We start from the raw sequence: 12,500 nt of genomic DNA, 5'->3' as shown, positions 1-12,500 counted from the left end.
TTGGCTGTACTGAATAGTCTTTATGGGCCTGTGGGGGTTGTGTGTGTGCATGAGAGTGAGTGTGAGAGTGACTACGGGCATGGTCACGAGTGTGAGCTGCGGGTGGCGGGAGGTTGTCACGGTGGGCAGGCGGTGGCTGTAGAAGGGAGTCCCTGACATGCGCAGCAGGAGGAGCCAGGTGCTCTCTGTTGGGAGGCCAAAAGGGGCAAAATAAATTTGCAATGATCAACAAACTACTGCGGGACTGTAGTTCATAAAATGTAGCAACAGACTTTTCATCATAAAAAGCAGGACCCTAATCCTTGTCACTATTCATTCATGGCAAATAAATCAGTTTATAAAATGGGAGTAAAATTCATAGCTATTCTTATCAATGACCTCTCCTTGCTAGTGGACCTAAGAATCGGGCTCAAGTAAGAGAAAGGGAACAGGGGAGAGTATAGATGGAGAGACCAAGAATAAGCTGGATAAGTATTTGGGTGGAAGAAAGGCCTTTTGCTGGTTGGTTAAGACAGAATCTTATAATAGGAAAGTATGTTTATGACACCTGCATATTAAGATAATGGTCAAATGATGGGACATGGTGTAGGCCTTTGCAGTATTACTGCATAGATTATATAAAATAAATCATATTTTCTCCCCTCCTTTATAACTGGCATAATTATTTAAAACCAAGCAATTTACAAACACATAACTACTTCATTGTGCAATTTCTGCATACAACAGATACTTAAGATATTCATAAGAAAATTATTAAATGCCACATTTTTATATCAGTTTCTAATATTAGTGCTTGGTGGAGGTGGAGGTGGAGGTGGAGGTGGAGGAGGAGGAGGAGGAGGAGGAGGAGGAGGAGGAGGAGGAGGAGGAGGAGGAGGAGGAGGAGGAGGAGGAGGAGGAGGAGGGAGGTGGAAGCGGGAGGGGGAGGGGGAGGGGGAGGGGGAGGGGAGGAGGGGAAGGGAGGGGAAGGAGGGGAAGGAAGGGAAGGAGGGGAAGGAGGAGGAGGAGGAGGAGGAGGAGGAGGAGGAGGAGGAGGAGGAGGAGGAGAATAAGAATAGGAATTGTTAATATTGCATGTAGATTTTATAGTCAATAAATAGTGATAGCTTTAATTCTTCTTTATCTAAAATTTATTTTTGTTTCTTAATGAACTTTGGAGCAAAGTCAAATAACAATTAATGCAAGATGAAAAAAAAAAAAATATTCATGTTTCATTTACAATTCTAAAAATATCTGTATCAAATTTATCAGATTCAAATTGTGCACCATGTCATCAATGAGCTACATTTTTTAGGAAGGTGGTTTCTTTGCACATTACAGTACATGTGAGACTGGGGAAAAGCAGGTCAGACTATCACTAGCACATGGATACAACTACATAAGCTTATCTTCGCATTTCTATCCTAAGAGGCGCAACATCCCAGGCCTGCATTCTAAGTGAGGTCATGACCACTTACCTAGTAGCATATATGTCATCCCTTGCTTGTTGTGTTGAATAGTCTCGTGCCTCAGGCTTTGCCACATGGAGCATGCATTCACTTTGGGCCTTGGCTAGCAGACGCTTCTTCTGGCTCTGAGATGCACCCACTGACGAGTAATTGTGGGACAGACTGCAAAAAGTTTAATTAGTTATGTATATTATTACTAATCAGTATTATTAGAAAAACAAACAAAAAAGATGAAACAACATGAGTTATGGTAAATAACTGAAAGCAAAAACTGTTCTCATTAGTTTTGCTTTATTCTACCTTTATAAATATATTAAAGGGATATTGAGAAACCCTCCCACATTAACCCAATAATGCCGGGGCAGTTTTGGCTTCCCAGTCTTAACATTGGGTATTTCCATCTATAAAGTCCTAATGCCTCAGGCCATTTGCCTGCTCTGGCTGCTGCTGACCACTGCTAGCCATACAAAAAGCCATAGCATGACATCACATCCCTGGCAGCAAGTGCTGCCTCTGTGATATCTCATCATCCTTATTTATGGTTTAATATGAATAACATTATTTCATATAAGTACTTTAATCTTAAATAACCCACCAAAAAAATTATACCTGGCATATTTGTCGTCATGGGAGACCTGATGCTGCTGGTGAGAGGACACTGCAATCTTGCCATGGTTATTGTTGACACAAGTAGCACAATGCCTATCCTTACAGCATTTACCTAGAAATATAACAACTGAATTACGATCTTCTGGTCAAATAGTGAATGAACTCTTCTTAAAAAAAAAAAAAATGTCTTTTAGAGATTAGCTCAATTCAGAACATTTGTCTTCACTGTAATAGTAATGCAATCACAATTCAGAATCAGTGTTGGTTACTGGATTGGAGAAGAGGACACTTGTATATTTAACAGCAAAACCATACCTCCTGCTTCATCATCACTATCACTAATGGTGATGACTGAGACTGCTGGAGAAGGAGTGTCACGGATGGTGATAGTCTGCTGCCGGCCGCTGCCTCCCATATTTCCATTGTAACTGCTGCTGGAGTGCTGCTGATTGTTGTGTGTTTGCTGTGAAGGTAATCCAGGATGCCCACCTGTTGAAAAGAGATGCAATTATTTCAAATTTTCATGAACTTGTCCACTATATGCTGAACAGTATGCTTTTGTTAATCAGTGCCAAAGATTGGAGGACACACTAAAATTAGGACCACTAAATTCAACAGGAAAAAGAAATGCAGATGCACAATACAATTATTTACAATAAACTGTAAAGGATTAAATAAATACAAACAATATCAGGAAAAATGGTTATACAAATAGAAATTATTTTCAAACATAGGATTATTAAAATAGACAAAACTTACCATGAGTATACAGTAACCATGGTCACAAATGCTCAACTTACCATTGTGAGAATTATGACTGCTACTATGGCTTTGGTGGCCTGTATGGTTCCCATGAGTGACAATGTGATGACTGGAGGAGTGGCTTGAGTGATGGTTGGAGTGGGTTGAGTGGTGCGCCTGATGGTGGGGATGACCCACATGACTGGAATGTCCCGGGTGGTGTGTAGAATGGTGACTGCTACAAGAGCAAAAACACAGGGGACTTAGTACATTAATACAAATTTTGGCAAGTGCTGTTAATCACAAAGAAAAATATTATGGAATAAAACAACAGGTACGGTGTCTGTATTCAATGCTAATGCTAAACCATAACCTACAATGCTTCTTAATGTCTTTCCAAGCACTATCTAGAAAACCCACTTAATAAACATCTCAGCTGATTATTATTCCCACTAAAGCACTTGCATAACCTTAATACCAGCCATTTATATCAGGTGAGTAAAATAGGTTCACCATCTAAAAAGAAGCCCATTAAGAATTCTTACTTGTGACTGGTATGATAGTTGCTGTGACTAATTTGTGGTGCAGAACTGGTTGCTCCCCAGTGGGCTGATGATGCACCAGGTGGTGTGCCTTCTTTCACTCGTTTCTTTACAGGTGACAGTTGCTGGCTCAGGTCCTTCTTGTCATGTGCAGGTGGCTGAGTTGGTCTGCCAGTGACATGCAAGGTGTGGGCTGCATGAGCACTGGAGTGGCCCATAAGGGAGGCCTTACTAGACCGCTTGCTTCCTGCCCAGGTGCCAGATGGGTAGGCCTCGTACAGTTCAGGATGGAGATCAACTGGAAACATGGCAGGAGGGGCATCTCCTTGCACGACTGACGAGTCCACCAGAAATGTGCGTCTCCAGGCATCCGAGGCATCAGGCAGAAGACTTGCTGGCTGTTGGAGGGAAGTTGGAGGCTGTGGAAGCTGTTGCCATCCACCAGGTACAAGTGCCATCTGCCCCCCACGTCCCCAACCACCCCCGACTGCTGCCCCTGTTGTTAGGAGCATTCCACGGCCTGGTTGCTCCACCATCGATACTGGCACATACTGACCTCCACCTCCCACCTAAGAGTACAAAAAAAGATTATTAACACAACAAACTTCCTAGATGATTTCAGCATAAATTTCACATACTTTTGAAAGGGACAGAGGGAAAGAAGAGGAAACAAGAAAGAAGTGGGAGAGACGAAAGAAGAGGACAAGACAGGAGAGAGGAGGGTTAAGGAAGGAAGGAAGGAGATTGCAGAGAGTTGAAATAGTAAATGGAGGAAGGGAGGAAGGGAAGGAAGGAAGGAAGGAAGGAAGGAAGGAAGGAGGGAGGGGAAAGAGGGGAGGGAGGAACGAAGGGAGGAAGGAAGGGAAGAGGAAAATGGAGAAGGGGAGGGAGAGGGAGGAGAAAAGATAAGTTGAGATAAAGTGAGCTGAGTTGGGCTGAGCTGAGCTGAGCTGAGCTGAGCTGAGCTGAGATGAGAGGGGAGGGGAGGAGAAGAGAGAGGAAAGAGAAGAGAAGAGAAGAGAAGAGAAGAGAAGAGAAGAGAAGAGAAGAGAAGAGAAGAGAAGAGAAGAGAAGAGAAGAGAAGAGAAGAGAAGAGAAGAGAAGAGAAGAGAAGAGAAGAGAAGAAAGAGAAGAGAAGAGAAGAGAGAGAGAGAAGAGAAGAGAAGAGAAGAGAAGAGAGAAAAGGAGAGAAGAGGAGAGAAGAGAAGAGGAGAGAGGAGAGGAGAGGAGAGAAGAGGAGAGAAGAGAGGAGAAGAGAGAAGAGAGGAAGAGAGAGGAAGGGAAGGAAGGGAGAGGAGAGGAAGGAAGGAGAGAGAAGGATAGAGAGAGGAGAGAAGAGAAGAGAAGAGAAGAGAAGAGAAGAGAAGAAAGAAAAGAGAAGAAAGAAAATAAGAGAAGAAAGAAAAGAGAAGAGAAGAAAAAGAGATGGGAAGAGCAGGGAAGGGAAGGGAAGGGAAGGGAAGGGAAGGGAAGGGAAGAGAAGGGGGAAGGGAAGGGAAGAGAGGAGAGGAGAGGAGAGGAGAGGAGGAAGGGAAGGGAAGAGGAAAAAAGAAAAGGGAAGGGAAGAGGAAAAAAGAAAAGGGAAGGGAAGAGGAAAAAAGAAAAGGGAAGGGAAGAGGAAAAAAGAAAAGGGAAGGGAAGAGGAAAAAAGAAAAGGGAAGGGAAGAGGAAAAAAGAAAAGAGAAGGGGTGAACAGAGAGGAGAGGAGAGGAGAGAAGAGAAGAGAAGAGAAGAGAAGAGAAGAGAAGAGAAGAGAAGAGAGGAGAGGAGAGAGAGAAGAGAAGAGAAGGAGCGAGGAGAGAGGAGAGGAGAGGAGAGAGGAGAGGAGAGGAGAGGAGAGGAGAGGAGAGAAGAGAAGAGAAGGGAGGAGAGGAGAAAAAAAGAAAGAAAGAAAGAAAAGAGAAGAGAAGAGAGAAGAGATGAGAAGAGAGGAGAAAGAAAGAAAGAAAAGAGAGGAGAGGAGAGGAGAGGAGAGGAGAGGAGAGGAGAGGAGAGGAGAGGAGAGGAGAGGAGAGGAGAGGAGAGGAGAGGAGAGGAGAGGAGAGGAGAGGAGAGGAGAGGAGAGGAGGAGAGGAGAGGAGAGGAGAGGAGAGGAGAGGAGAGGAGAGGAGAGAGAGAGAGAAGAGAAGAGAAGAGAAGAGAGAGAGAGAGAAGAGAGGAGAGAGAGGAGAGGAGAGAGGAGAGGAGAGGAGAGGAGAGGAGAGGAGAGGAGAGGAGAGGAGAGGAGAGGAGAGGAGAGGAGAAGAGAGAGGAGAGGAGAGGAGAAGAGGAGAGGAGAGGAGAGGGACAAAGAGAGAGAAGAGAAGAGAAGAGAAGAGAAGAGAAGAGAAGAGAAGAGAAGAGAAGAGAAGAGAAGAGAAGAGAAGAGAAGAGAAGAGAGGAGAAGAGAGGAGAGGAGAGGAGAGGAGAGGAGAGGAGAGGAGAGGGGAGGAGAGGAGAAAGAAAGAAAGAAAGAAAAGAGAGAACAGAGAAGAGAAGAGAAGAGAAGAGAAGAGGGGAGGAGAGGGGAGGGGAGGGGAGGGGAGGGGAGGGGAGGGGAGAGGAGGGGAGAGGAGAGGAGAGGAGAGGAGAGGAGAGGAGAGGAGAGGAGAGGAGAGGAGAGGAGAGGAGAGAAAAGAAGAGAGGAGAGGAGAGAAAAGAGGAGAGGAGAGGAGAGAAAAGAGGAGAGGAGAGGAGAGAAAAGAGGAGAGGAGAGGAGAGAAAAGAGGAGAGGAGAGGAGAGAAAAGAGGAGAGGAGAGGAGAGAAAAGAGAACAGAACAGAGAGAAGAGGAAGAAAAGAAGAGGCAAAAGAAGAGAGAAGAGAAACTTGAGTCCCATACCTGCTGCGAGAGTAAAGATGGCTGGAGTTGTAACTGAGGCTGTTGAGTCACAACTGTCACATGTTTACCAGGTGAAGCCAATCCTTGGTAGGCAGCAGCAGGTGGTGGGCAAAGGATAGATGGAACCAACTGAGGTTGGAAAGCCGCTGCTGCCGCTGCTGCTGCTGCTGCCTCTCCACGACTACTGCCACTATATCCACGCCCACTTCGGCTTCCTTGATATAAGCCATACTGTAGGGATGGGGGGGAGGGATATCAATTGACATACTTGTTGTAAGCCCTATCTTTATAGTTAATTATAATATAATAAATCAGAAGACCTAAAAAACAGAGCAAAGTATTATAGTTAGATGCAACATAGATTGTTTTCTGGTGCATACACCTTTTACCAAAAACCTTCTGGTGTACATATCGGATAAAGGTTATGGTAATACAAATCTTCTAAGCATACAGGCACAGTATAAAGTTTAGTTGCAAAGAAAACACTAAAGAACATGCCTTGTGATACATTCATCATCAAGGCATGCAAATATCAGATATATATATATAAAGAAAGATTTTTTTTTCTTTCTTCTATCTTATACAATGCATAAAATTCAGATAAATCACACCTGATACATCACAGCAATGAAAATCTCTGTTACATCTACAAACATGTAAATGTAAAGAAATTTAACAGACAAGGAAACTGCTTTTCTCCTCAATTCCATTTTCAGTATATTAGATGAAAGTTGGAATTTATCAAAGATAACTTCCAACAAGTGACCTCATTATAAAGGATTTTGCTTTAATCTTTTAAGGAAAAGACATAGTGCCATCTACAGTGTCATTTGTGAGCTAAGATTTTGGAAAGTTTTTAATGTATTTAATAAAATGCACCCCGGTTCATGTAAACATAGTAAATGAAGCAGTTCCAGAAATAATTAAAAACAAACAAACAAACAAAACTAAAATCATTTGGGTGCATACAGTTACAAAAATAAAAATGAGATTATATCATGAAACAGAATAATGTGTCTGAAGCTGTCCAAATTTTATGGAACTATCATCAGCTTCAGTTAATAAACATCCAATTATCTTTTACAGGCATATTTTTTTTCCAAAATATAAAACACACAAGGATAAAAAAAGAAAGAAAGCAAAAAAGAGGAGACTGCAAAGCATTCTTTTATAGCTTAAGACACATCAAGAACATTTCAGGATGTACATGCATACATCGGTTATCTGACTGATACAATTGCCATGTCTTCACACTTGACACTAAAGCTCACAAGAAATCAAAGAGAGACTCAACAATATTCATGATGTTGCAACCTTTCAATGGAATCTGGACAGTCCAGCACCTGACAATTCAGGACAGAGTAATTCTACTAGATAATACAGTAGGGTCTATTACCCTGGAAGTCAGAATCACAATATGTCAAAATCATATCTGTAGTAATAATTCGATTTTATACCATGGTCAGTTAAAAATGTGCAGTACTTATAGCATCTGTGGAAAAAGCAAGTTAAACTATGTATTCTTGTACTAATGTAAAGACTCGAAAGACACACTGGATTCTTAACAATTACATTCCTCTCTGTTCATATGCAACACTGTACAACTGCATTCTCCTTTTGAGAATGATTCAACTAGAATTATACAGAGTGCAAATGTATTTCATGTAATATATTATAATAAACATAAGAAACTATGATACTGTTCTGTCTCATTCAAATAACACGATTTTCATCTGTGGCACTGAATTGTCCCCGTCTTACTTTTGTGGTGAGGTGTTGCCTGCCGCTGAATCGTCTGGTGCCGAAATGTCCTGGATTCCTCTGGAACGGTCACAGGTTTGAGCCGTGTTTTTCAGTTTTATCATTTTAAGATAAATAGAAAAGGCTTCGTTGTGTACATACTTGAGCAAATTTAGAAAAAAAGGTATATCTTACATAAATAAGCATATCTACTTCTGTTTCACTGAAGCTCACAAGAGACCTCCATTGATATTTCCCACTAATGACTTCAAACACCAAGGTACAGAGGGAAAAGTTCACATCTCAAATTATATACAGATACCTTGACTATATAAAACAAACCTATTTTTCCCCTGTTGCAACACTAGAAGATGAACACTTGTCTAATAAATTCTTATAAAGCTATTTCTCACACATACACTAACATTTTCAAGAATTAGATGGCATTAAACCTTGAATATCAATATCAGACATGTCCAACATGTTCAACTGTAATCATGCAAATTCACACATAATTAAACATCTACATAGAGGAGTGATCAGCACCTATCGAATATGATGAATTGGTAAACAAGTTTCAATACAAGTTTCAGAAGATGCTGAGAAAGGACAAACTAATTATAAATATGGAAAAATATACATACTACCGACTCTAGTACTGCCTTAACAGTCTACTCGCATTAGAGGTTACATGTACAAAATAGTATCTACTGTATATCCAAAAACCAAGACAATATGATATGGTGTCTTGATTAGTAATTTTGTAACTTGAGGATAACAAAGGAAAGAAGTAAGACGAGGTTGAGCCAAAGGAGTAGAAAGAAGAAAGGAAGAAAAGAAGCAAAAAATAAAGAGGAAAAGACAGGAGTAGGAGAGCGGAAGAGGAAGAGGAAGATGAAGAGGAAAAGGAGGAGGAGAGAGGAGGAGGAGGAGGAGAGAGGAGGAGGAGTAGGAGGAGAAGGGAGGAGGAGGAGGAGGAGGAGGAGGAGGAGGAGGAGGAGGAGGAGAGAGGAGAAAAAAGGAGGAGAGGAGAAAAAAGGAGGAGAGGAGAAAAAAGGAGGAGAGGAGAAAAAAGGAGGAGAGGAGAAGAGAGGAGGAGGACAGGGGGAGAGGAGAGGAGGAGGAGTGGGGGAGAGGAGAGGAGAGGAGAGAAGAGGAGGAGAGATGGAGAAGAGGGGAAGGGAGGGGAGGGGAGAGGAGAGGAGAGGACAGGAGAGGGGGAGAGGATAGGAGAGAGGTGGAGAGGAGGAGAGGAGAGGATAGGACAGGAGAGGATAGGATAGGAGAGGGAGGAGAGGAGAGGAGAGGAGAGGAGAGGAGAGGAGAGGAGAGAGGAGAGGAGAGGAGAGGAGAGGAGAAGAGGAGGGAGGGAGAAGAAGAGGAGGGAGGAAGGGAGAGGAGGGGAGGAAGAGGGAGAGGAGAGGAGAAGGGAGGAGGGAGGAAGGGAGAGGAGGGGAGGAAGAGGGAGAGGAGAGGAGAGGGGGAGAGAGGAGAGGAGAGGAGAGGAGAGGGGGAGAGAGGAGAGGAGAGGAGAGGAGAGGAGAGGAGAGGAGAGGAGAGGAGAGGAGAGGAGAGGAGAGGAGAGGAGAGGAGAGGAGAGGAGAGGAGAGGAGAGGAGAGGAGAGGAGAGAAGAGAAGAGAAGAGAAGAGAAGAGAAGAGAAGAGAAAAGGAAATTTTACAAAATCAAATGAGCAAAAAAAAATACCACCTAAAAAAACGAGTGCCATTTACATGTAATATTTGAGAAAATAGAAGTAACCAGGGTTTCCACAATATGATAAACCTCAATACTAAATCCAACTCAAGTCAACCATACATCAATTGAGGAACTAATGACCACTTATAACATGCTTCTAAAGACAATTTGTCAAGGATAAATTACTCAGGCTGATTTTAGGGACCTGTAACCATCTTTCCATCAGTTGGCAATGTTATCTTTAAAAGTTCCTATTTCAAAGCTTAGATCTTGGAGTCCTGAATTACCCAGATTTAACTTGGCTGAAAGGTAACTTCAGAGCCTATGGTTGTGAATTTGGGGTTTCAAGAATTCACTTAACATTAATGACCATCATATAATTGAACTGTTAATTAAGGAAAGAGTAGTTTGTTGTCATAACATCATAATCACAAAGAGATGGCAAAGAGGTATCAAGGAATTAGAAAGATAAAGCACATACCTAGAGGTCAAAACAACTACATATTTTTCTACGGCTAAATTTAGCAAATGAGACAGAACTAAATTTCTAAACCCAGCAGTGTGTGGGTGTGTATGGTGACAGAATCCTCAATGACAATGTCTTAAGCACTTTTCTATTGCAAGCCATCCAGAATATGATTTTGAATATTCTTAAATACATAAACTTATTTACAATTCTTATCATAAATGTTTCCATTGCTCAGAGGGGGTATCACACAATTCATGCAATGTGAGAGTGGACTAAGAGAAGAGAGACAGAAGGGAGAGAAGTAAATAGGGCACAAACTAATTGTGATTTGAAATTAATAGGTACTGAGTATTGAAATAAATATATCTTGTAATGGCTATATTAATAAAATGAATACTTAAGTCTTTTAGGTCAATAGCAGAATAACAATAATAATAACAATAACATATCTTAACCCATTAACGCAGGTGTCATTTTAGCTACGAATGGACACATCAGGGTATTTCAAAATGCATAGGCCTAAAGCCTCAAGTTCCTGTGGAAAATGCTGCCACAACATAACATGATGTCAACCGTTGTTAACAGGTTAAAGCATGTGAAGGCAATAAACTTTCTAGGTATCATGTATATGAAAAGATGTTAGCACTTTCACTGCTTATGGGGATTGCTTACAAGGGGGGTTAAGACCTGACCTAAGACTGCACAAAAAATAACATCAGTGTGAAGGATATTAGTGTGATACCCCATTTACATCTGCAAGCTTTTTCTTCCATCATATTCAGAGGGGACAAAAAAACAAATAGAAATAAAGCTTTATCTGGTCCACCTACCAAATCCACAATAATAATATGTCCCTACCTCATTCCGTACCTGATTGGTAATCTGGTTGTTGAATGTTAGTGTAACAGAGCCATTTGTAGAGTGGACATAGTTGGGCATGAGAGAAGGTGGAAGAGCTTGTGCCTGCGAAACAGCTGCTGCAGTGGCATAGGGGGGAGCTGGTCGTCTGCATACTTCCATCATCTGACAAATGAAGGAGTATGTAGTTCATTTCACGATACAGAACATGGACATTTTAGTTCATAAAATACATTTTCATTTATGTTCTCTCTACAAAACTTTGTCTTACCTGCATGGATGCTTTCACATTGGAGCAGTGTGGATAGTCTAGAAGGTGTTGTAAAGTGACAAAGCTATGTTGTAAAGCCTCCCCAGGGGTTATTCGTCTCTCTTGGTCCATTGTCAGCATCCTTTTGAGAAGATCTATGAACTCACGTCGATCTGCCTTCTCTGCCAAAAGCTCACCGCCTTCCAGCTCCGTGGGTACATTAACCTGACCCATATCATCTAAACAGTTAAAGATGTACTTACGAGCCTCTTTACTCTTGATGCCTGTCTCTCCTTCATGTTCCTCTGGGGTCTGAAATGTACAAAAACCACTTTTATATTTGACAATCATTAATATTCAAAGTATATATACAAACTAATATTTGATAATCTTTAAAAATCAAAACCTTACTAATATGGAAGAATTCTTCATTCTCTTTTTTTTTTTTTTTTTTTATAATAAAACATGACTTACTTTTAGTCTCCAGAATGGGTATGTTGACTCATTATCTCGGTAAAAGAACTTTGTGGTCTTTGTAGCATTGTTCAGCATATGCTCTGCTGGGATACCTTGAGTCTGGCTGATGTATCGAATCTAGAGAAAAATAAAGTGATGCATAATGGAAATGTATTAAATTTTTAAAATTATACTCAATCATTCATTAACCCTCTCTGGACGGGTGGTACAGTACTGTACCGCTCATTCAAAAGCCCAGTGGCCGGGCGGCACAGTATTGTGCCAGCCATTCAACTGATTTAAGCCTAATAATTTGAACGCCCCAGCATTGTGACATTCAAGGCTAGAATGTCCCCGTCGTGGATGGGTTAACTAATGAAATATGCCTTCTTGTATTCATTAATTACAAAGTCAAATATTTCCACTACATCCTAAGTTCAACTTCAAATCTAAAACAGTTCACTAGTTTTTCTATTAAACTAGTGGTGTCATCAATTGTATTACCTAACTGTTATAAAAAAAAAAGCTATGGTCTAAGGCAGAAGCCTTTCTCTTTCAAATCCCCAACAACTCAATTCTGCAGTTCAACTTTCCCATTACCTGGTCATATTCTGAGGACCCAGGGTAAAGTGGCCAACCCAGGAACAGTTCTGCTATAACACAGCCTAAGGACCACATGTCGATGGCTTCAGAGAAAGGGAGACCCAGAATGATCTCCGGAGCTCGGTAGTAGCGGGACTGTAGGTAGGTGTTACAGACTGCCTTGCTAACATGTGAAGCACTGCCAAAATCTATGACTTTGACACGATATGGCTGTCTGACTGGATCAACCAGCATGATATTTTCTGGCTTGAGGTCAGCATGGATCAG

General features: G+C 41.6%; 1 protein-coding gene across 16 annotated transcripts in view; it reads right to left on the bottom strand.

The window, feature by feature from the left end:
- The window catches only part of Hipk (Homeodomain interacting protein kinase), a 51,355-nt gene that overhangs the window by 15,888 nt on the left and 22,967 nt on the right, over positions 1 to 12,500 (bottom strand). For 4 of the 16 annotated variants that reach the window (XM_086537146.1, XM_043032869.2, XM_086537150.1 and 1 more), the window contains 12 exons: positions 12,231 to 12,500; positions 11,649 to 11,768; positions 11,196 to 11,486; positions 10,925 to 11,089; positions 7,922 to 7,981; positions 6,161 to 6,391; positions 3,344 to 3,909; positions 2,858 to 3,036; positions 2,373 to 2,546; positions 2,058 to 2,169; positions 1,458 to 1,610; positions 1 to 185 (listed from right to left, as the gene is read on the bottom strand). The exon at positions 1 to 185 is cut by the window's left edge and continues 15 nt beyond it; the exon at positions 12,231 to 12,500 is cut by the window's right edge and continues 9 nt beyond it. In XM_086537146.1, the coding sequence (XP_086393272.1) occupies positions 1 to 185; positions 1,458 to 1,610; positions 2,058 to 2,169; positions 2,373 to 2,546; positions 2,858 to 3,036; positions 3,344 to 3,909; positions 6,161 to 6,391; positions 7,922 to 7,981; positions 10,925 to 11,089; positions 11,196 to 11,486; positions 11,649 to 11,768; positions 12,231 to 12,500 (2,506 nt within the window). The remainder of the gene's footprint in view (positions 186 to 1,457; positions 1,611 to 2,057; positions 2,170 to 2,372; positions 2,547 to 2,857; positions 3,037 to 3,343; positions 3,910 to 6,160; positions 6,392 to 7,921; positions 7,982 to 10,924; positions 11,090 to 11,195; positions 11,487 to 11,648; positions 11,769 to 12,230) is intronic. The other 12 variants (XM_086537147.1, XM_086537151.1, XM_086537152.1 and 9 more) reach the window with 3 other exon arrangements.

Source organism: Penaeus japonicus, unplaced genomic scaffold, assembly GCF_977035675.1.
Source record: "Penaeus japonicus unplaced genomic scaffold, GWHDUDI00000001_assembly GWHDUDI00000005, whole genome shotgun sequence".
In the NCBI taxonomy this organism is placed as follows: domain Eukaryota; kingdom Metazoa; phylum Arthropoda; class Malacostraca; order Decapoda; family Penaeidae; genus Penaeus; species Penaeus japonicus.
The sequence above is the reverse complement of the archived record's forward strand: the minus strand, read 5'-3'. Positions and strand labels throughout refer to the sequence as shown.